General features: G+C 36.3%; 1 protein-coding gene across 1 annotated transcript; it reads right to left on the bottom strand.

The window, feature by feature from the left end:
• Positions 1-13,153: 13,153 nt before the first annotated feature.
• On the bottom strand, positions 13,154-24,213 carry wiza (WIZ zinc finger a). Its single transcript, XM_056267062.1, has 8 exons — positions 23,646-24,213; positions 22,745-23,491; positions 21,060-21,536; positions 20,096-20,416; positions 19,129-19,343; positions 15,492-15,768; positions 15,212-15,377; positions 13,154-14,402 (listed from the first exon to the last, which is right to left on the bottom strand). Exons 1-8 carry the CDS (start codon positions 24,040-24,042, stop codon positions 14,234-14,236), a joined length of 2,769 nt encoding a protein of 922 aa, XP_056123037.1. The 5' UTR covers positions 24,043-24,213; the 3' UTR covers positions 13,154-14,233.
• Positions 24,214-25,907: the final 1,694 nt, after the last annotated feature.

A 25,907-nucleotide genomic window follows, 5' to 3' on the forward strand; every position in this document is an offset into this window, starting at 1 on the left:
TCCTGAATGGGACACACTGCTTCAAGGGCGTGCAGTAAGTTGGAGCCGTTGAGGCTGACACATGAACCCACCAGATGACAGAGAGTGTTTTAATGGTGGTCATCAGGACCATTTAATACGTAACTCTAAATTCCCACCGAGAAGGTGTTTAAAAATGTGATAAAATGACAACACATTTCTGGTAATAATGTGAGTTTGAAAGTAGATCAGTGTTTAAATGACGATATTAAAGTTGTCGTCTGAGAAAGAACAAGAGATAAAACAAGGTCAAAAGATTGAAGTCTTAAAGTGAATCCTTTTGAAGAAAAGATCTATAATACTAATTTTTAGTGAATTGATGAATACAGGTTGATGTAAAATTAATGACTCCAACAAATGTGAGTTGCAAAATATATCAAAGTAACTTAAAGGATGATTGTGTTGTAATTAAACATTTTAAAAAGGTTTTAGATGATATAGAGAGACTAATCTCACAGATGATTTACAATAACTGCAAAAGTATCACAAGCAGAGAGTGCTTGCCTCGTCAAACTTAGTGTGAATACTAATTGGAGATTGATAAACTCCAAGAGAAATCTTAAGTCAAATATTAAACTATGGTTGAGAACTTGACAATTAAAATTGAGATTGAGAAATGTGAAACGTTATTGAGAACTAGAATAATTATTTTTATGTAAGAACAAATAAGCAGAAGCAGTACTGGATTAACAGTTGCTAAATGCTGATTAAACAAACAGCTTGAAAAGTTGACCATGAAAGAACTAGAAGCTGATGTTTTGCTTTCAAAAGATAAGTTTGTTATTGGCTGTAAGGAAACAGTTCGCTTATCTGAATCTGATGTGTGCTGTGGCTGAAACTGCCAGTGCAACAGACTCAATCTGAGTGGAAATTTGTAATGCCTAAATTTCCTGATGTGTGGGCAAAAGACAAATATAAATAATATGTTTATTTGAAACCGTATGTAATATCTGGCAAAGATGCCTTAAGCTGGGATAGAGTTAAAAGATGGTAGATAAAGTTAGAAGTATATGAGAGAGCAGTGTACCATCCAATAGAGTCTCAGAGTCTCTCTCATTCAATGAGTCAGCTAAAAGCTGGTATCTGTGATAATGTGTAAAGCACAGTGTTTCAGTTGAAGGATCATAGACACAGAGATGTTTTAAAAATAAAACTGAATGACTTTAAAGAAGTATTTAAAATAATAATACAGATAGAGATGACATTTTGATTAGGTTAATTTAGGACCAGTAACTTCTTTGTCTGATCTTAGTCCCCACCATGAAACGGGGGAGGGGCCGACGGAAATGTACACTGAATGTACGGTTGTGATCTAAATTCACTGAGTATAATCCAAGTAGCTAGGTTGCTGCTTTTAAGATAGTTAATGGATTTAAGTGATTAAATACTGTTGTTCTGACCTGTCTCCCTATGTGAACACTATTAGGCAATCCGAATGGCTCTGGTGACTCTTGAACGTGCCTTTCCTAAGCTCTAGAAAACAGCTGAGTTCTGTTGAAGCAAACAGCCTGTGATGGGAAAGAGCGGTCACCAGTGGGCACGAGTGGCTACTCAATGACGGGTAAGACCTTCTATTGGCCAGACAAGGGGCAACCTAAGCCAGAGTGGATCACGTAAAGTCACTGGCATCTCAAGATGGAGGTGTTTATGTGAGAAAGGTATGAGAGTGGAACGGATGACTGTGAGGCCAGCAGCATCCTTTATCGTTAGGGCGGATGCGCTGTGAGGAGTTACAGACAGTCTGACCCAGAAACGTGATGTTCCTCTAATACCAATCACCAGAAACCGCATTCATTGTATGGCTTGTTTTTTTATCGTCTGCAAATATGCCAGGGGAAAACACCCTGATGGAGATTATAGATAAAGGGCTAACAGGAGTGGGCTTTCAAGAGCCAGCTGAGGCCATGAAGTGATTCCCATTAGTTGTTGTGGAGACAGTAGCAAAACTTTTTATGTACTGGTTTGCCTTATGGGCAAGGAAAATCATAGTGTTGATTTTGAACTAATAGGTCTATGACATAGTTTTAACTCCTGAAGGTCGTTAGACATGGTGGTGGCTAAAGATGAAGACAGCTTTTGTAGATTTGAGAAAAGTCTGGATAACAAGGTGAATGGTCAAAGGTTATTGTAATTAATTTAATATTACATTTTGTCTAAGTTACAGCCTTAGAAGGCTGTTGAAAAAGATTATTTATTTATAGTGAGAGAGACTGCTTGAGCAGAGGAAGGGATGGTAACTGTGTCTGTCTTTCCATTATTGGCCTGCTAGAGCAAGCTGAAGCAAAATAATGATAATGAAACAAAACAACCCAGCTGACCTTGTTAAATTCTAATGAATAATGAACAAGACATGCTTTGAAACTGGTTGGGAGACCATGTAAAATTAGGTAGAAGCTACCGGAAAATGGGAAGTTTAAAATCTTATTTAAAATGTAAATCTTTTAGCAATAATATAAAGAAAAGTGAACATTGAAAATGAACAGTTAACATATGTGTGTCTAGTATGAGTGCGTATGATGGTGACAGCACTTTATGTCTTGTATGTATTAGTTTGGGGTACTATTATTTTTCCTGATTTTGAGGATATTGTGTCATTAACCTCTGGAATTAGTGTTTTATCGTTACAGATGGGTTAAGTGAAATGACCAACTTTAGAAAAGTTGATAATTCTAAGTCAATCTGATGAAAAGACAATGCAGAACATGGGACGAGCTTTAATTGGAGTGGTTTTCCAGCTCTGTCTGCTATTGGTAATTATGAATGCTTTTGTCATTTATGATATTGAACTGAATTACTCTCTGGATTAGTATTTTATATAAATTGGAATTGTAAAGAAGATTGCCGTCCATTCTGGGGTAAAACTCTTGTCTAAATTCAACTGAGGGTCTAAATTTAAATAGACAACTAGGTGGGATCATAAGGATAAAAAAAAAAAAAGATATATATATATAGACTTGACGGCAGAGAGACAAAGTGGCACATTGGCTAAGTCACTATCCAAATTATCCAGAGTGAGCTCCCTCATTTTTATTGAAAGGCCGGAGGGCGAACAAAGAAGGAGTGAATATAACTTCTAAAAAGAAAAGGTTTTATTTCTCAATCCCTTAAATGTATGTATGACATTAGATGTCTAAGAAAACTACAATTTAATAAAGGTAAAAAGAGAAAGCAGCTATATGGCTGGCTGGGATCTGAGTAACATAATATTTTGGTTTCTGTAAAACTGTAAAGATAAGCGGAACTGAGACAAATACTGTGAGAAGTAGTTAAAATGAACAATAAAGTTGAAGTTAATGATAAGAAAACAAGAGTTTTGAAGAATTAATAAAATACCATGATTTCCCCTAACGAGGGAACTTTAAGTGTCACTAGGCTGACAGTGGTGAGAGACTCGGATGCAGAAGGAACTGGCATTTAGGGCAAGATGGAAGAAATATAGTAGAAGAAAATGTATGTTATGAAAATACAATTTCTGATAGGATTTATGGAAGTCAAATTAAGTTTAAATGGTATGAAAAAGGTTAGGGTTAGACATTGTATGATTGACAGGGATTCAAGTGATATAAGGATAAGGAATGAACAAAAGCTTTATTAAGCAGAATGGGGAACGATCCTATATTTTAGTGGTAAAGTAATGACTGAAATGATGATGTGAATTTGTTTTATTTTATTTCTATTTTTGAAACAAACAAAAAAGGGTATAAGATGTTATACAATTAAAATGGTACATGCTATGTGACCGTAAATTGAAGGATGATTTCAGTAAAGACTTAAAGTGCTTACATCGATTATTATGGGTCTTAATTATTAATATTTTATTGTTTGTTGTTTATTTTTAGTTAGACAACCATTGTGTTTTAAACCTAAAGGGTCTATAAAAGGGGTAGTGAAAATAATGGATTAACCATCCAACTTTGTTTATAATAAAATGATTTGGAAATCATAATTTTATAAAAAAAAAACTAGTGCATATATTCTGGTATTCATGATTATAGACAATGTCTTTATTTAGGATCTGAGTAGTGACTGTGGATCTAGCCCATGCTAGTAGGAATACAGCAATAGTGCTTGCTTATTTAGCCTGGCTTCCAAAGAAAAAATATGTACTTGTTTCGTAATCAGTTATGTGTTTTATAAAAATTTTAACCTGACTGATAAACTGAGGAAGAATGACATTGATGTCCTGTTGTGAGTGGAAGGTGGGAGAGCCTCTTAATGGGGACTGGAATTTTTAGTATCCAGCATGTCCGTGACGAGGTGAAGAGACAAGTGTGACCCGTCAGGGGAGCATGCGTCACCACTCCTCCCTTCCGTAGTGACCTCACTGGTTAGACCAGACGTGGCGGTATTGGACCCCACATTGGTCTAAAACGGGGGACTGAAGGGTTGGTCAAAATCCCTTGCCTCTTCAAATACATATATAATCATATATCATTTTGAATGGTTATATACTTCCTTTATAAAAATCAATAATCAAATATATTCATTATCACATAATAATTTTTATATTCTTGTGCTTGTGAAATTATATTTTCTTAAATGCATGGATGCAAGTAACCAGTTTCTTTTAGGTGCCTTCCAATCTTACTTTGAGATTGCACTTAGTACACGCAGGACACGAAGGCCACGGAACCCACAAGGCCGTTTGTCTCTTTCTCTGGGATCAGTAGAAAGGTTAGAGGGTCCTAAAGGCAGCGTGGGCACATATGATTCTTCGTTGGACATATGGTCAAGCTATATTGAGCGTTACTATCAAACTTTAATTGTTGTATTAAAATGTATTCTTTCCAGTATATTTCCTTCCTTGGGAGTAAATACCAGTTATCTGTTTTTCTCCCAAACGAGTGAATGTTTTAGCATTATGTTTTGGTATACTTAACTGATAATAAGGAGCTCAGACTCTCTTCAGCCTTGATGGGAGCTGTTATTTGCTAGTGTCTGTTATTTGTGTGTGTGTGCGTATGACATTCTATGTAGGTTCTGGACAGTCGGACCAGACACCCCGGCGCCCTTCTCTAACCTGCGAGGCCACCACAGACCTAAATCTAATGAGTGGACGACAACTATCTTGACTAATGGCGATAGGCACCCCTATCTCCTCACATGTGTTAAATTGTTTAGGCTCTTAATATTTCTTAGCCAATGAGAATCATTCAACCTGTAAGCAATGACGTAGCTTAGACCTTGGAAATGGTATAACTGCTGTGATCTTTGTAACTGTAAGCGGGGCGGCCTACGAACTCCTGTGTGAGTCTTGAAGCTGACTTCTGCTGATGAAAATGCAAACTATCTTCAGTAAAACTTTTCTTTAATTTTTTATAATTCTGACTCCGGGTCTTCATTCTTCATATCTGGTTCTGGGTCTTTGACTGTATACCCCTTACAGGGTATTTCTACTATAATTAGTGAGACACAATCAGGGTTTTTGGCAGGAAGGTCAATTCATAATAATATTAGATTGGTTCTAGATTTACTCGATTATAGTGAAATGGTTCAAGAGAGTGGGTTTCTTATTTTTTTAGATTTTTACAAAGCTTTTGATGCTGTTGAGCATCCTTTTTTTTGAAAACCTTACATAATTTTGGTTTTGGAGTAAAATTTATAAATTTAATTGAAATGTTATATAACGGAATCAATAGCTCTGTAGCTCTAGGGCATGGAACCTGCTCAAGATTTTCAATTAAAAGAGGGATTCGTCAGGGATGTGGTAGCTCTCCATTATTATTTATAATGGTTGCTGAGTTATTATCGATATTGATTAAAAATAATGGTATTGAAGGTCTTACAGTGTTGGATAGTCATATAATTATAAGTCAATTTGCTGACGATACAACATTGTTTCTAAAAAATGAATATCAAATTCCACTAGCTTTACAGTCTATTAACCATTTTTCTAAAGCTTCGGGGCTACATTTAAACCTAAACAAATGTGTAATGTTAACATTACATGAGTTTCCTTTGCAGTCATTATCTAATATACAAATTAAAAGGGAAGTTAAATATTTGGGGATTATTATTTCTAAAGATAAAGATGTTATGGAGAATAAAAACGTGTTGAATAACATAGATAAATGTAAGTCCATACTAAATAGATGGCTGCAGAGGGATCTTACAATATTTGGAAGGGTTCTTTTATCTAAAATGGATAATTTGTCCAGACTCATCTATCCAGCCTTCTCCTTGCCCATATCATCACGAATGATTAAATTAATAAATAAGGTGAATTTTAAATTTATTTGGAGAAATAAATGTCAGTACATAAGAAAGGATGACATGATTAAAAAATATGAAGATGGTGGGGTGAATGCGATCTATTTTGACATTATGAATGGTGTTTTGAAATTGAAATGGTTAAAATCCTTCATTCAAAATAGCCACTCCTTTTGGTTTATTGTCCCCAATGCGATCTTTAACAAATTGGGGGGAATACATTTTTTGTTATGTTGTGATTTTGAGTGCACCTCGTTACCAGTTAAACTTTCAGCCTTTCATCAGCAAGTGCTGCTCTATTGGAAACTATTGTTCAAACATAACTTCACGCCTCACAACACTCCAGTTTGGAATAGTAGATATATCAAGTTTGGCAGAAAATCTGTATATCTTGAGGAATGGAAATCTAAAGGGATTTGGGCTATTGCCCATTTCTTGGATGATAATGGTAATCTGTTACTCTATAGAGAGTTTTGTGAGAAATTCCAAGTACAGTGTACTGTTAATATTTTTAATAGAATGATTAGAGCCATACCAATTCCTTTAAGACTAATGGTTAAAGAAGACATGTTGTACTCCCAAATCTCCCCAGAACTGAGACCTCTCTCCTTAGAAGGTTATGATTTTTGTGATAAAAAATGTGCAAATAAAGTTATTAGAAATTTTATTTTACAGGCTAATTACCCAAACCCAATTAGACGGCACTACGTGCTTAAAGATTTTGATACGGTTGAAATAAAAAAAATTAGGAAAAATTATTTGTCTTTTCCCCTTCCTCCTAAAGCTAAGGAGGTGAACTTCAAAATTTTAAACGAGATTTATCCTACTAATGAATTTTTAAGATTGAAATTTAATTTTGAGGTGAATAATTGTGTTTTTTGTGAAAAAAATATTGAGAATTTAGAGCATGTCTTCTTTGATTGTGATATGGTGCAACCCTTTTGGAGTGAGGTGCAGAACTGGTTAAGGTCTAGGAGGGTTGAACTCCCACCTCTCACGGTGAAGTTGATTAGGTTTGGTGTGTGTCTGGATAACAAAGATTGTGATTTTGGTATTAATTTCTTGTTATGTTTTGGAAAGTTTTTCATACACAAATGCAGATGGTTTAAATCTAAACCCAACTTTAATCACTGGATGAATGAGGTTAAACTCTTGTACAAATCTTTAAAATTAGTTAAAAATCAGAAAGCCCTTAAATTGATATCTTTTTTGGATATGTTTAAATTAATTTAAAAGTCCCTTTTTTTTTTTTTTTTTTTTTTTGTATTGCTCTTTATTTAATTATTTGTTTGTTCTAGTAAAAAAAAACAAAAAAAACAAAAAAAAACTGAAAGAGTTATAGGAACTACGGTCTGAGGAACTAAAAAATCCCCAACTTAGTCCGGTCGGAACACGCGAAAAAAAGGGTTATAGGAACGTTAGGTTCTAGGAACTGCAAAAGTCCCTCCGGTCGGAAAGCGGCTTTTGTAACACACTTTAACTTGAACGGTAGCTACTACTAGTAATCAGACTCTCTCTTTCTTTCTCATGCATAAATTGTTGAGACGCTCTGCCTGGATTTGTCATTGAATCAGTCTGCTTTAAAAATAGCCCATTGGTAAGTCAATGCGGTGGCTGGACCGTCAGACAGGCCAAACATCAAACAAGGAATCATCTGGAAATGTATTCAGACAGTGTACTCGCTGTCCAGGATATTATTATTAATATTCAGCCTCATATTGTTACGTGTGCTCACATGAATTATGTGCTGAAACATTCTTTTCATTTAAAAAATGTGACAGAATGGTTTTGAAACTCAGATCATCTTTCGTGAAAGTGTGACGGTATATAGAACATGCCTCAGGACAAATTCAAAATAATTCTTTTAAGACTATAAGACTAACTATAACTTTAATAAGTTCGCTTTTCCCCAATACTGATTTATCTATAAAAAACTAGGGTTTCACACAGCCCATAAAATGTTTTTGTTTACGTTTTAAACCAATAGCCTTTTCGAGTTCTGTAAGTTAATGCGTTCAATCAAAAAATGTTTGAAGGATAAAAAAATTATTAAAGTAATTATAAAGTATTTAATATATTATTTATATATAAATATTAAATAAAAAATAAACACCTACACCTAAACAAATGTTACAAATTTGAAATGTTTCAAATGACGTGCACTCATTGGTAAAAATTACTCACTTGATTGCACACACAATGTTTATTTCTTGCCTTTGTTTAGTTTTAATTTTCTCCTGCATCAATATTTAGCTAATCTGAATATTTTGAATACTTGCTTGGATATATTGATTACCTTTAGTAAATCATATTTCACACTGAATAAAGATTATTGTTTATGCATCATCCTGGATCCATAATTTCCCGCATCCGATGGAGATACTGAGGAACAATTGAAATTCACTGGAATTGCAGACTGCAGTGTCTAGTCCTTCAAATGTCAAGATCATTTCGTATTGGTATAATATTAGTTAAATATAACTGAAGTGTGGCGAGAAGCAGGGCGGGGCCGAGAGCCGAGGGAACGGAGCGAAACTAGTGACACGAGTGCTAATGAGCTAATGATGACTAATGAGTTTATGTTGCGTTTTATGTTTATATGCGGGAGTCTCCGTGAGGGGCTGCCGCTTTACTTTTGTATTGTTGTTTGTTTATTTTGGTGATTACAATTATGTTGAATGTTCGCTGGTTTCCACCTCCTTTTCCCCAGAACCTTAGTCTTTAACCAAATGTCCAAATACTTAGATCAGTGTTATTTTAATATCAGTGAAATACTAATATAGTATTTTATAATTTTGAATCAGATATTTTGTTTTCATTTTAATTTGAGTTAAGTTGTTAGTAATTTTGTTGTGTTTTTGTCAATTTTATTAGTTTTTTAAATGTCTAGGTTTAATTATGTTTTAGTTTTTATTTTATTTTAGTTATTTTAGTACCTCAATTTAAACTTAATGAATATGCAATTTTATTCCTGTGAGGGACTCAACATGAAGGCGAAATAGAATCTGGGAAAGTATTCGGGAGAGGGCTCCCTCTGGTGGTTGGATGAATGGATGTTTATTTTATCTTAAAAGTAATGAAAATGTTTTTTTAATTGTTTTAATTTGAGTTAACAATAATAAACCTGGACTAGAGTATCAAAGAAAGCATCCAAAAAAAAAAAAAAACCTGAAAAAATATCAACATACAGTGCTAGTCAGCTAGTCAATTTAGCTAGTGTTGGCCTGTAAATACGGATTGATAACACATCAGTGGATTTCACTACAGCCCATCATTAACACTGTTATGTAACTTCCTCTTCTTCCTTCCTCCCTTAATTTCACCTTTCCTTCCACTCATCCTGTCATCTCATGGGATGTGCTATCAACTAATCTTGCATATACTGTGCCTTTTTGTACTTTTCTCTATTGAGCTGCATAATGAGAAGTGTAAAAATAAGCCAGCGCTTGTTGCTGAAATCTCCAGCAAAGTGACACAAAATCTATATATAACAGCCCCATTATACATTCATTTTATTGAATTGATACAGTTTATGTTTAAATATTATTATATCATTATAAACAATATTTGATTGATTATGATCAATCAATCAATCAATCAATCAATCAATCAATCAATCTATGGACCAAATATTGCACCTAAACATGCTCACACTAGGCTGAAAATATCCTTGATAAACATGTTATCTTCAGTTACGTGATGAGAGAAGAACAACTGAATATGTTCACAATATTCACAACCCGTCAGTGATGAAAGATACACACGTCATTTTAAGCAGAAATATGGCGTTAATTAAAGTTCACACATCCTTTCAGTTTGAGATCATCTTACCTGAGCTTTGCGTTAGATAGATGCAGTCGGGTCAGTCGTGTCATATGACAGTCGCAGAATCAATGTGTCATCAGTGGAGGAAACTGAAGATGCAGAGAGCATCATGATGAAAAACACGTTGTTCCTAATAGAAGGAGGAGCATTAGAATAGCATGAAAGATATTTTCTCTCGAGAAGATCTAAATTATAAATAATGCTAAGATTTCATAGGTCGCTTACTAATGTACATTTTTCACAGTGGGTTTGTGTTGACTGCCAAAGCTGATATAATCATCATTGCAGTTTATTCTTTTATCATGACATGAAGCACATCCATTCAATAAGGTTTTAAAGAATAAACGACGTGAATTATAGATGGGGATTATTTTTGTAGTACATTGCGAAGCAGCTCAAGATGGAATACAAAAAAACTCCAAGTATCCTCTAGCACAAGTACATCTGCACTGAGAAACGGCTCCTCGGAGAGCTCCGATTGCAAAGCCACAAGTCATGTAAGAAACTGTTCTCAGCTGCCAAACCTTGAAGCGTATAAATCATCTATCAAAGATTACAGGCCTCGTTTAAATTGAGAAGAAGGCTTGGATGCTCTACTGTAATTCAATATTGTCATCTCACAGTTTTAACCAGACTCCCGGACTTTGTGTGTGGCTCAGCTCTGATACATGGTCTCTTGTACTTTGCAATGATAATGGACTTCAAAATGGACAACCCCCTTGAAAATGCTGCCGAAATACATTTATCCAGCGTTTTAACCTTTGACTAGAGAAGAAAAAGAATATTTTGAAGATCCCAAATGTTTTATTTTAAATTGTTTTATTCAAATTCCAGATCGTAAATCAAGACTTAAATGGGACATATTATTCCCTTTTTCAAAGTTTGGATTTTTGGATTCACTGAAATAGGTTTTCTTGCTTGAATGTTTAAAAAACATTATTTTTCACATATTTTACACTGTTGCAGCACCTCTCTTTGCAGTCTGTCAGTAACGCTCTGTTCCGTTCCTGTCTCTATGAACCCCCTCCTACCGAAAAGCGCAATGTGCTCTGATTGGTTGGTGGACCAGTTTGTTGTGATTGGTCAACTGCTTCAAGCGTGTTTCAGAAATGCCACGCCCCTAGCCATAGTCTAGCTGTGTTCGGAATCACCCCCTATACCCTCATTCGCTATTCCCTACTCCCTACATTACTCCATTATAGGATTGAATGAGTCCGATTTCGGACGCAGCCTGTGAGTTTCAAACCACTTCTAATGCAACTCAACCAGGCCTCTCAGCTTTGTTTTGCATATGCCTTGAGTGGGAATTATTTAAATGAGGAATATTGTGACACTTCCCGTGCTCCGGAAGAAAACTCAACGAGTTGTTTCAGGGAGTTCAAAAACTGTGCTGATATAGCCTAGAGGAAAAACTCCCTTTGGAGTGCTTTTTCATGCGCAAACAGCAACATTTTACATACACAAGAAAGTTGAAAATGTAAGGCCAGGTCTATTTTATTCATGACTTTTATATTACACTATAAAAAGTGCGGTAACTGCAATTGTTACAATGGACAACTATTTCTACCTGATTTAATTCATAAAAAAATGTTTGTTGGTATAAATTGATAAATTTAAGTTGAATCATAGATGTTAAATTATATTTTTGGCTTGAATAAAACCAGTTACCATTTTTTCCACACAGCTCGACTACCTCCTTTGTCGGCCACCATATTTATTCATGAATATCCATTTGAATGGTGTTGTTTGAATTGCCTGTAATCTTCAGAAATGCTCTGTTGCGTTCTCCAACTCTATTTCAAGGGTCCGGTGCCTCACTACCTTACTTCCATTAAGATGTCCATTGATCTCTCTCTCTCTCTCTCTCTCTCTCTCTCTCTCTCTCTCTCTCTCTCTCTCTCTCTCTCTCTCTCTCTCTCTCTCTCTCTCTCTCTCTCTCTCTCTCTCTCTCTCTCTCTAGTCTACATGAGGGGCTCATGCTGAACTAGAAAAACTTCTTCTTTGGACTTGAACTTCTTTGGTGAGCACATGGGTCATTTTGATATAATTGTGCTGGATAATTTCAGGATTTTTAAAAAATAATTTCATTTGAAAAGGTTAGCCTAATGCTGAACTTTCCAGAAATCAGATTTTCCCACTTCTGCTCCAAAGTATCATTAACTATGATGTCAGAAAAATGAAACCGCAATTTTAATTAATGTCACAGCATAATGGGACTGAACTGAAAGTGAAGGGACATGGACAAAAACTACTAAGTTAAACCTTATGCAGCAGAGAAACAAATGTGCAGCCATCTTTATAATGTTGTGTTTGAAAATTAGCTGAAGTGGTTTATTGTAGAGTTAACGAAAGTTATCATGAGCAGCATTGTAATGTCTGAAGCGGAATGTTATAACAAATCTATCAAAAACGAGCGGTTCATTCAAAAATCCGTAAGATCTTACCTTCTTTCTGTGGAAAATTAAATACAAACCGGAAGACAGAACAAAACAAGCGCAGCGCTGAAAAGCTGCAGGATATGCCATTTTAATTGAAATACAATTTTGGTAACTTGCCTAAAAATGTATTTTTTTTTTTTTTAAACATTGGGCTACACAATAATTATAATACCTTATATAGGCCTATGTTTACATACTATAGGCTAAGCTTTTTTAAGGCTCTCAGAGATAGGCTTATAGGATATGTAAAGCACATAATAATTCGGTTTTTTTTCTAACAGAACAGTCCAGTGCTCGATTTCACCTTCCTCTTTTCCTTTCTGAAATGACCCTTTATCCAAATAACAGCTTCATAAAGGTGTTGGTCCTGTATCTCTCAGCATTGCTGGTTTACACAGACTCCTCACTGCAGTAAGCAGACGATAGGCTGCTCTTGAAACAGGAGGGTTTCATTTACATAGGAATATAGCATTACCAGACCTCGTGAGTGAAAAACAGCCATGGAAAATGGAAAGGAAGAGTAGCTCTGGGAATATCACCATCTTTTATGTCTCAGATACAAGATATAGGCTACTTCTGTAAAGATGCTGAATTGTTTATGCAGAGTCAGTAGTTGATGAGGAATATGAAAATGTACTGTATATGACCCACAAAGCAGTAAATGGATTCAAAGTGTCTTTATTAATTTGTTATTAATCAAATGCAGGTATAAAAAGCTTCAATACTGTATTTTACCAAATTATTAAGCAAGGACTACAGCTTGTCATTGACAGTTTCAATTGATTTAAAATCTTGCAAAGCCTGACTAAGAAAATGGTGAAACAAAACATCATATATCACACAAGAAACAATGTATATGGAAATATGCAATTTCCACACACATTCTGGAAAGGTATTTAATAGCATGCTGTCGGAGTATAAAACACCCTTTACTCCAACCAGACACACAGTGCTTTACAAAGAAGACAAATACACAAGTACATGTAATAGAATCACACTGTTGACTAATTTAACGGGTACTATGGAAAATATATAGAAAAAAACAAACTGATCATCAAAAATACAGTTATAAAAACATATTAACAAAGACATATTAAAGTCTCATTTAATGCTGAAATAACTAGAAATGGCCTGGCTTTACTGTAGTGCTGGTTTCTGCTTAAATTTGACAAAAAAAACAAAAAAAACACCTGAAAATGTTTATTAATACATATGAATGAAATCTTCAATTTTTTTGGCATCGAAAAATCTGATTGTTCACACATGTGAGAAGCGGTTTTTAAAATACTATATTAAAAGGTAAGAACAACAACTTCATTTCAATGACCAAAAGCTGGTCTACACTGTTTCTTTCACAAAACATTTTTTAAAACTTAACACATTAAGTACTTTTGGAAACTTTAAGTACAGTATAAAACAGGTTTGAAATCTTGTTAATCAAGAAAACAAAATGTGCCAACACATTATCGAAATACAATAAAAACAGTGAAATGCAATAAAAAGTACAATACATTCAAAACATCCCATCTGGAAAACACTTTGACATGTAAGAAACGCTGTGGTCATTATCTTTTTCAGTAGTGTCTTGCAAAAATGTTCATCTAAATAGAAAAAATAAAATCCACATCACAGTTGGCAGTTAAGGTCCAGGTAATAGAGCAATATTTGTAATAAAAGAGTCAGTGTAGTGTGATTGCAGAATTTCAAAATGATGAAAATAAAGACCACAGCAGAAAGAGTATCTAGACAGCCTGAGGGCCGATGAGAAGCGGCGCTTCGGTATGACTGAGAGGAGGCTGAGGTGATGAGGTTGAGGCCGAATCCTTCTTAAGCTTCAGGATGTGTTGCTGTAGGTGCATGACCCAATCCTCCTGTATGGACAGCGGCCCTTGGAAAACCTCCTCACAGAACCTATAAAATCATTTATAGAAGAACACTTATTGTTCTAATAGTGTATTTATAGGCATTTAACTACAATCAATGCATTTAATGACAAGGAGACAACTATTGGTGGGACATAATGCAGGTCAAATTCAAAATCTTCATGCACCATAAGCACAAGCACTGCTTTAAAAATTTTAAAAGGACGAAGATTTTTTTTTTTTAATTTTATTTAAAGGCCATATTGTTTTTATTTGGCACTGGCCTTTAGAATCTAAAATAGATACTTACATTTCCTACAAGACAAGATAATCATCACATTAAAAAAATTAAGTGCAATACCAGTGCCGAAAAAATACAGGCTTTAATTTATACTGTACATTATTATTATACTGTACTGTTAAGTTTTTGTCTCCCAAAAGAAAGTGTCAATTCTGAACCACTAAACCGTGGTTCGGGTTGATCAGCTACTTCTTCCAAAGTTTCTTTACCGGACTCGGGCCTGAATTGATGCAGTAAAATAGACGCCATCATTACGGTTCGTATCACTGTGAATCAAGTGCTGAGGAAGCCTCCAGAGCTGAAATTAAGATATGGTAATGGGCGTTTTGTTTCTGATACACGCTGTAAGCAGTAGACCGATCACAACAGACGGGGCCATCTAACCAATCAGAGCAGAGTAGGCTCTCGGGAGGGAAGGGTTTATAAACAGCATAATAGGGGCACTTTAATGAGGGAGAATGGGATCAGGTCATGATGTAAGCACACAGCTCTTCTCCACTCCCAGACAGCAAAACCACCAGGTTTACAGAACAAACTGATTTGTGTTTTCAACTCACCTGCACTTGAGGGAGTACACCTTCCCAACCAGCTTTACTAGGCTGGTCTCTGGTGGTCTAGGCACCAAGGATGGAATGTTTCCAGCCCGAGAGGGCTTTGAAGATTCTGTTTCCCTGGATCCACTCTCAGAGTGGGATAAATGCTTCGGAGGACGCCGTTCACAGCCTAAGACAAGCACAGTGATTATCACAATGCATAATCATTTTTCTTATTGACTAAAACAGCACTAATACATAATTTGGAGCTCTAGTATGAGCAAGAAATACATATTTTCCCTACCTCGAGGAAAACGAACATTCAGTTCCCTGCGGGCCGTGGGAGTCTGGAATAGGCTGTCTGAGGAAAGTTCATTTGATGAAGGCCGTTTCTTGTATGTGGAGGAGGAGTGGCTCATTCCTGCTTTGCCATCTCTAGCTGTTGCCACTGTTGCTTTGAAAAGCTGGTATACCTGCGGCTGACCAGCAGAGTCTCGAACTGCTGATGAACCCTTGTGAGAAGCAAGACGGACAGACTCAGAGTCTGAGGAAGAGTACGGAGTGGAGGATCTTTTGGAGCTCTACACCAGAGGAAGACAGAGAGACAATTTGTGAATAGCAAAGATAACCCAAGATGCTAACAACTTTGTGTTCATGCAAATCTTAAGGAGGAACAAAAATACTGTAAAAGACAAATAAATCAGTATTTTAGTATAAGTATAAGGGACCTTTGCAAAAAATAAAAAATAAAGACTATCGCGTGCGCACGCGAAACACATTGCGTGCACACGCGATACGTTTCTCGTGCGCACGCATTACAATTTCCGGTTTGCATACAATTTGCGTCACTGTCATTACTATGAGGAAAACAAGAGCATGTATGTCAAAGTTGAAACTTCTCCTCTAGATTAAAAAAGACCAAAGTGTTATTAAACTGTTGGTTGACCAATAAATCCTTATTTTTAAGGAATTGGTTTAACAGGGATATTAATCGTCTTATGAATATGTTTGATAATTATGGAAATATTTTAACATACGAACAATTTATGCGAATCCATAGTTTTCCTGTGCATTTTAAACAATTTAATTTTGTCATTTAAGCTATTTCCCCTACTCTGATTCATCTTATCAAAAGTCATATTCAATTTAACTCCACATTAATGATAAATCCAAAATTAATTTTAAATGGCATTGAATTGATTGATAAAAAATGCAATAATAAACATATTTGTACAATATTTCAAATACAAAATAAAATAGCACCTAGAGGATTTTTTTTAAACTATTATTGATAATATTAATTGGAAGACTGCTTGGTTAATCCCCTTTAAATATTGCATTAATAATAAAAACCAAAGAAATTGCAAGATACTCTGATATTGACGATTTATGTTCCTTTTGTAAAAGTGGGAAAGAGGTGTTGACTCATTTTTTTTTTTAATGCAAAATTATCCAAAATTTCTGGAAGGAATTGGCAGAATTTATCTTTAATTTAGTAAAAATTAAATACTATTTTACTTTAAAGGATATTATTGTATATTATGAAAACAATGTTAAGAAAGGTCTTGAATACATTGTTAATTTATATTGTTGGCAAAATTTTATATCCATAAGCAAAAATATTTAAATTCATCCCCAACTTAAAAGGTGAAACTAATATATAACAGAATTATTACATGCAAAGTGAGATATTTCAAGCCTTTATTTGTTATAATTTTTATGATTATGGCTTACAGCTTATGAAAACCCCAAATTCAAATTTAGAATATTGTGAAAAGGTTTTCATAGCTGTAAGCCATAATCATCCAAATTCTAACATGTATAGTATGCAAAATTTTAATATGTATTTCTTTGGTTTTATTATTAATGCAATATTTAAAGAGGATTAACCAAGCAGTCTTCCAATTGATATGATCAATAATAGAGTTCCAAAAAAATTCCTCTATGTGCTATTTTATTTTGTATTTGAAATATTGTACAAATATGTTCATTATAGCATTTTTTTATCAATCAATTCAATGCCATTTATTTTGGATTTATCATTAATGTGGAGTTAAATTGAATTATGACTTTTGATAAGATGAATCAGTGTAGGGGAAATAGCTTTAATTAAATTGTTTAAAATGCACAGGAAAACTATGGATTTCCATACATTGTTCGTTTGTTAAAATATTTCCATAATAATCAAACCTATTCATAAGATGATTAATATCCCTGTTAAACCAATTCCTTAAAAATAAGGATTTATTAGTCACGTTGTAACCAACAGTTTAATAACACTTTGGTCTTTTTTAATCTAGAGGAGAAGTTTAAACTTTGACATCCATGCTCTTGTTTTCCTCATAGTAATGACAGTGACGCAAATTGTACGCAAGCGGAAATTGTAATGCGTGCGCACGAGAAACGTATCGCGTGGGCACGAGAAACTATCGCGTGCGCACGCAATAGTCTTTATTTTTTATTTTTGCAAAGGTCCCTTTAGGGGCTCCGTAGTATTTTTGTCTTATTTTCCATTAAAATATTTGTATTAAAAATAAGTGTAATTTTACTTGAGAAGAAAAACTGCATAAGATATTAAGATTTGTTTTTTGGGGAATATACACTCACCTAAAGAATTGATCAAATTATGGTGTATGGAACACCATACTAATACTGTGTTTGACCCCCTTTCGCCTTCAAAACTGCCTTAATTCTACGTGGCATTGATTCAACAAGGTGCTGAAAGCATTCTTTAGAAATGTTGGCCCATATTGATAGGATAGCATCTTGCAGTTGATGGAGATTTGTGGGATGCACATCCAGGGCACGAAGCTCCCGTTCCACCACATCCCAAAGATGCTCTATTTGGGTTGAGATCTGGTGACTGTGGGGGCCATTTTAGTACAGTGAACTCATTGTCATGTTTAAGAAACCAATTTAAAATGATTCGAGCTTTGTGACTTAGTGCATTATCCTGCTGGAAGTAGCCATCAGAGGATGGGTACATGGTGGCCATAAAGGGATGGACATGGTCAGAAACAATGCTCAGGTAGGCCGTGGCATTTAAACAATGCCCAATTGGCACTAAGGGGCCTAAAGTGTGCCAAGAAAACATCCCCCACACCATTACACCACCACCACCAGCCTGCACAGTGGTAACAAGGCATGATGGATCCATGTTCTCATTCTGTTTACGCCAAATTCTGACTCTACCATCTGAATGTCTCAACAGAAATCGAGACTCATCAGACCAGGCAACATTTTTCCAGTCTTCAACTGTCCAATTTTGGTGAGCTCTTGCAAATTGTAGCCTCTTTTTCCTATTTGTAGTGGAGATGAGTGGTACCCGGTGGGGTCTTCTGCTGTTGTACCCCATCCGCCTCAAGGTTGTGCGTGTTGTGGCTTCACAAATGCTTTGCTGCATACCTCGGTTGTAATGAGTGGTTATTTCAGTCAAAGTTGCTCTTCTATTAGCTTGAATCAGTCGGCCCATTCTCCTCTGACCTCTAGCATCAATAAGGCATTTTCGGCCACAGGACTGCCGCATACTGGATGTTTTTCCCTTTTCACACCATTCTTTGTAAACCCTAGAAATGGTTGTGCGTGAAAATCCCAGTAACTGAGCAGATTGTGAAATACTCAGACCGGCCCGTCTGGCACCAACAACCATGCCACGCTCAAAATTGCTTAAATCACCTTTCTTTCCCATTCTGACATTCAGTTTGGAGTTCAGGAGATTGTCTTGACCACACCCCTAAATGCATTGAAACAACTGCCATGTGATTGCTTGATTAGATAATTGCATTAATGAGAAATTGAACAGGTGTTCCTAATAATCCTTTAGGCGAGTGTATATTACCCCTTTTTTATGTTTTAAGTGTAAATCTAACATCTTTAGTGAGTTTATGCTTAAGAGATAAGAAATATCATTCTAGTTAGGCAACAATTCAACCTGGACATACCTTCTTAACAAAAGGCAAGTCCCCCCTCATGTAGCTTTTGTGGAGCTCTGCTACCTTCCCCGGCTCACTTTTCATCCAGGCCTTCAGGGTCTCAATAGGAGAGCCGATGACCTTCCAATCCACTCCCTGCTGCCTTAAGTGGGCTCTTGCGTGGCTGGCCAGTGCCTTGCGATTCTCAAAATCAAAACCACAGAGTTCACAGGTGGCATCACAGCCTACAACAGAAAGGGAAGAGAGTAGAGAACACAAGACATGAAAGTAGACATTGCTTTACCATCCAGAATAATGTCTGGATAGAGTCAGCTTTGGTCAGTTTGTCCTTTGTAACTTAATATTTAGAATGAAATACTAATGTACTTAACAGTACATAACATATATATATACAGTATATATAAAAAAACACACTATGGTGCTTTTTTTTAAATGGAAAGGTTTTTCCCTTTGCGTTTTTCACATATAGGGAACGTTGTCAAAACGATCACACAAAAACGACTAAAAACGCTGTATTATCGGCATATGTATTTATCGGCCAGCACTAGAAATAGCAAAAGATCATGGCAAAAAAGGAACCCTTTAAGGGTTACTTTTTTGAATAACACTTCCCCTTTAAGAGTGCACATCAAACATATTAATAAAGTAGAATAGATTCATATTATTTGCCATTTTTTAAGTTAGCAGCCATTGCATTAAAATAATTTTTGGTATCAGAAAATGCAAAAAACATCACAAAGACAGTGTGGCATGTTTCATTCAGCAAGTGACATCCAGTTATCAACGTGGAATTTAACATAGTTATTTAGAAATTTTATCTGATTGTGTGATGAAATATCTTTGTTTTCACAGCCTGATCAAATAATAAATAATAATGTATTTGATTAAAAATAGAAGAATGCTTATGTCTATGAGCAGTTTTTGGGAGGTTGTAATGTTAGTTACTAAGAGACAAATAATTCTTGGTTCAACGTACCTGTAGTTGTGTCGTCTGAGACAGGTTTCTCTTTTTCCACAGGTGATAGAGTAAAAGTGTGAGGTGAGGATTCTGTTTTTTTCAACTGCACTGCCGCCCCTGAATCAGGTTCCGGTTTGATTTGGGATGCCCGTTCAGAGTCCTTCCTCTTCATGACCTCATACAGGGCCTCTATGGGCGGGACTTTCAGCGACCACCTTGCTCCCATCTGTCGTAAGTGACCACGTGCGTGACAGGACAGGGCTTTACGAGTATCAAACATCTCGCCACAGTAGTCACAGCATACAAACTGTTTGGGCTCCTGCTTTTCAGGCTTAGGAGCTGAGGAAAGCAGACACAAGTCATTACAAACCCAACAAAACAAGGGATTCACAATAAAACATGAGATTTGTAGTGGGTGTTGACAGTTATTTATGGGTTTTTTTAAAATGTTTTTTTGCTAAAACGTTGAACATCACATTAAGATATAAAATTAACCAGGCAAATAAATAATCAGAATTAAAATGGAAATTGTAAAATTATGTACCGGTAATTATCTATTAATTTCCTAAATTTATACTTTTAATCCTTAAATTAATAGCACACCTAAAGGAGTGGTCACACTACAACGTTTGTTCACTTGACTTCCATTTATGCACATGCGAATACAGGAAACAGGAAATGCAAAATCATGCGAATTTCACTGCATTTGAAAGTTCAAGTTTGGTGAACTCTGACTTGCAAATTCGTATCAGGTAAAGACATGTGACCAACGGAAGAACGATTCGTCATGGCATGAATATCTCTAAGCTGAATTACAAGACTTCAAACTTTAAAGCTGCAGGTTTGTAGTAAAAGGGAATTGATTGTATAGTTGTAGTCTAGTGTGACTACGTCTTAAGGATGGAAAAATCTACAGAAAGTTTAAATAAATAGAAGGAAAAGAATAAAAGAAGTAACTGGATGCACTGTAATTTTTACGCACCGATCATGGGTGATCTAACGGTGTTGGAATCAGATGGAGGTGTTAAAGGGCTGGAGGGTGCGCTTTGTGGCTTTGGAGACTCTATGATAGAGATATCAACTTCCACAGGTTCGTCCTTTGGTTTTGGGAACACAGTCCTGGAGCCTTTCTTGGCCTTTGGAACTTTGTGAGGAACAGGAGGAGGAGAGGAAGACTGGGTACTGGGTTTAGAGGATGAGAGGAGAGGGGGTATAGAGGGAGGTGCAGAGGGAGGTACAGAGGGGGATACCGGTGGGGTCAGCGAGGGCGGCCCAGGGGAACTGAGAGATCCAGCACGTTGGGCCATCACCTCTCGCAGAGTGGCCATGGGAGACCCGTTTACAGACCACTCGGTGATGCCCAGCTGGCGCAGGTGATAGCGGGCGTGACTGGCCAAGCTCTGACTCTTCTTAAACTTCTCGTGACAGAATTCACAGGCGACACCTTTAGATGACTCGCCTTGAGGGTAAGAAAGAGGGCATTTCATAAATGATCAGAGCAAAGTATGTTAGGACACGTTTTTTGTAATACAACTGAATGTGCATATTTGGTAGTTAAAGACAGAGGTCACAAACATAAAAACAAATGGTTTGTTGGTTATTGGATGTAAAATCATGTCTTAATGCCCCCTGTGAAGAAGCTTAAGGTTAACTGTATATATATGAACTACATTACCGTTTAAAAGTTTAGGGTTGGTTAGACTTTTTAATGTTTTTGAAAAAGGTCTCTTTATGCTCACCAAGGCTGCATTTATTTGATCAAATATAAAAATGGTAATACTGCAAAATGATTTTTTTTAGTAAAATATATTTTAAAATCTAATTTATTCCTGTGATGGCAAGCTGAATTTAACAGGGTCCATCAGCAATCATTCAAAGATGCAGATTTGGTGCTCATTCCAGAAACAATATCAATGAATGATATCAATGTTTAAAATAATTGTGCTGCTTTATTTTGTTTTTGGAAACCATTATATGTTTTTTTAGGATTCTAGGATGAATAGAAATGTCAAAAGAACAGCATTTATTTGCAATTTGTTGTAACAATGTAAAAGCCTTTAATGTCAGAATAGTACTGTATATGTATATTGCTACTGACCAAAATAATATTTCAATGGCTTTCCAGTTGTTCTTTACTGAAAAGACTTTTTAAGATTGCGCTCAAAAAGAGTAATTTCTAGTCTACAGAAACATGCTATATTTAACTAGTCTTTTAATATCTACACAGAAATTTAATATCTACGCAGTTTTCCATGGGTGTCACACTCTTAAAAATCTGGGTTTTCCATTACCATATTTTGCTATAAATTATCACCCACCCCCAAGTCCATTCATAGTCAAGATATTCAAACATTCCTAAAAAAAAAAAAAAAAAAATTTTTTTTTTTTTTTTTTTAAATCTGAGCTGGATGGCATCTCTCTTTTTCTGTAGAACTGCTTTATAGATGAAGTGAATCAATTTAATAATTGATGATCTTTACAATGGAACTGAATCAACATTGAACTGCTGTACAGCTGTTTGCATCATTGAATATCATTTTTCTGTTATCACTGTAAAGGTGCTTTGAAACAATCTGCATTGTAGAAAGCACTACATAAATAAAAGTTTCTTGGTTAAAAAAAAATACAAAATACAATAAAATAAATGAAAACTATTTATATTCTTACCTCGAGAGGGTGATTTAAATACAGATTTTTTGTCAAGCTGCAAGCCCGCCGAAACATCTGGAGAAATCTTCTGCTTCTTCGCTGAGGGAGGTGATATCAATTCTGTTTTCTCAATGAGAGGTAAAGCCTCTGAAACATCTGCAGAAATCTTCTGTTTTTTGGTTGGCAGAGATTTAAATTCTCCTTTACCAATGAGGAGCAAGATCCCTGGAACATTTGAAGAAATTTTCTTCTTTTTCGTTGAGGGAGGTGATTTCAATTCTGTTTGGCTGCTGAGGGGCATGTTCCCTGAAACATCTAATGAAATCTTCTTCTTTTTGGCTGAAGGAGGGGATTTAAATTCTGCTTTCTTGCTGAGGGGCAAGTTCCCTGAAACATCAGGAGAAATCTGCTTTTTGATTGGGGGAGGTGTTAGACGAATGGATGTCAGTCCTTTAAACGATAGAGGGGTAAGAGAGGGATTTTTGCTGATGGATGATGAGGTGGAAGGAGCCGAGGAGGGTGAAGTGTGATCCTCAAAGTCCGACCCTTCCAGCTGCCCAGCACTGGCCTTTTCCTGGAATTCCTCGCTCTGAATAATTTTATGGAGCATCTCAATGGGAGCACCTTTAGACTCCAAATTCACACCAAACTGCCGCAGGTGGGCCCGTGCGTGACTGGAGAGACCTTTACGGGTCTCGTACCAGGCTCCACATAATTCACACACATGAACGTCATCCCTCGCAGCGGAATTTTTTATCATAGTTGCTGGTGAAAAAGCACAGAACATTTCAAAATTGATTTTGTATGCAAGGATTGCTTCATCAGATTAACTAGCTTGCTTCAGTGAGTGGTAAAATTTACTAGTACAAGTTTCCCACTTCCAAGCACATACCAATACATTTTTAATACTGTTACTTACTTAAATTGAGAGGAGCATCTGTTTCCTGAGGGGCCCAGAGGGGCTTGGCTGAGGCCAGTGAGAGGGAGATAGGTGGGATGCCATCAATGAGCCTGGGTTCAACAGCCTTGAGAGGAGACAAGGCTGAAGATGGAGTGGACACCAAAATCTTCTTTGAAGATGCTTTATGAGGCTTCCCTACAGCGAAAGGCGAAGAAGAGTGGCCAGACGCTGCTGATCCTTTGACAGCAGAGGGGGAAGATGAGGAAAGAGCATATTTTTTCTTTACAAGGTTGGATATTTTAATCTTTAATTTGGGCCCAGCTTCCTTTTTGAGTTTGTGGGACTGGGGTTTGTATTTTTTAACAGGGCTGGCCTGTTTTTTGAGCTTGGGTAGAGTTCCGCCTCTTTCTTTCATCAGCTGGCACAGAAGGTCTATAGGAGCTCCACTGCTGTCGGACACAGCCACTCCCAGCTGCCTGAGATGATACCGGGCGTGACTGGAGAGACCTCGTCTGGATTCAAAATTTGTCCCACAAAACTCACAACTATGGACTGTAAAAAAGTGAGATCGAATAAACAATGTCACGACACCTGTATGGAATATGAACTAATACTTGACAGCATGTTTTGTCCAGTTTTCCTGAAGGATCTATATTGTTTATTTGACTGCGACATAAATGGAACAGTCCCTCCAGGATTTGAAGATTCTGCGATCACAGAATGTAATGCAAAATCAAGCCAACTCAGCATTAAATAAAAAGCTCCCTATAAATGAAATTAGTGAAAGTTTCAAGAAGTTAATGATACTATTAAACTACTATATGTAATAAGGAATATAATGTATATTGGGGTGAGTTTTTGCTAGTCCCATAATGCCTGATTTTTCAGCAATAAATAAGTACATTTATTATTTGACTGAATATGCATTAATATGCACTCTTTAAATATGCACAGTATTAAAACAATAAACAATGATTTAGTTGTTAAATGGTATTGTTTATAAATTTTATAACACGGTCACTGGTTACTTACTGATTCAGTGTGAAGGGTTGGTCAAAATCCCTTGCCTCTTCAAATACATATATAATCATATATCATTTTGAATGGTTATATACTTCCTTTATAAAAATCAATAATCAAATATATTCATTATCACATAATAATTTTTATATTCTTGTGCCTGTGAAATTATATTTTCTTAAATGCATGGATGCAAGTAACCAGTTTCTTTTAGGTGCATCCCAATCTTACTTTGAGATTGCACGTAGTACACGCAGGACACGAAGGCCACGTAACCCACAAGGCCGTTTGTCTCTTTCTCTGGGATCAGTAGAAAGGTTAGAGGGTCCTAAAGGCAGCGTGGGCACATATGATCCTTCGTTGGACATATGGTCAAGCTATATTGAGCGTTACTATCAAACTTTAATTGTTGTATTAAAATGTATTCTTTCCAGTATATTTCCTTCCTTGGGAGTAAATGCCAGTGATCTGTTTTTCTCCCAAACGAGTGAATGTTTTAGCAGTATGTTTTGGTATACTTAACTGATAATAAGGAGCTCAGACTCTCTTCAGCCTTGATGGGAGCTGTTATTTGCTAGTGTCTGTTATTTGTGTGTGTGCGTATGACATTCTATGTAGGTTCTGGACGGTCGGACCAGACACCCCGGCGCCCTTCTCTAACCTGCGAGGCCACCACAGGCCTAAATCCAATGAGTGGACGACAACTATCTTTACTAATGGCGATAGGCACCCCTATCTCCTCACATGTGTTAAATTGTTTAGGCTTTAATGTTTCTTAGCCAATGAGAATCATTCAACCTGTAAGCAATGACGTAGCTTAGACCTTGGAAATGGTATAACTGCTGTGATCTTTGTAACTGTAAGGGAGGCGGCCTACGAACTCCTGTGTGAGTCTTGAAGCTGACTTCTGCTGATGAAAATGCAAACTATCTTCAGTAAAACTTTTCTTTAATTTTTTATAATTCTGACTCCGGGTCTTCATTCTTCATATCTGGTTCTGGGTCTTTGACTGTATACCCCTTACAGTTATGGTGGAGGATGCGCAGGCAATTATTCTCGGTGACACCCCTGGCAAATCAACAAACAAGGTAGTAAGCTTTTGTTAATTGTTAGGGCTGTCTGACTGGAAGAGATTTTGAAGGAGAGCGGGAGAGCTTCACTCCGATGAGGCGAGTGAAGCTTCACTCCGATGAGGCGAGTGAAGGAGTAAGTTAATTATACTGCTGACAGTATAAGAAGTCGCTGAGAGCGTCGTTAAGG

Source organism: Rhinichthys klamathensis, unplaced genomic scaffold, assembly GCF_029890125.1.
Source record: "Rhinichthys klamathensis goyatoka isolate OS25496 unplaced genomic scaffold, OSU_Roscu_1.1 h1tg000254l_1, whole genome shotgun sequence".
NCBI classification, from domain to species: domain Eukaryota; kingdom Metazoa; phylum Chordata; class Actinopteri; order Cypriniformes; family Leuciscidae; genus Rhinichthys; species Rhinichthys klamathensis.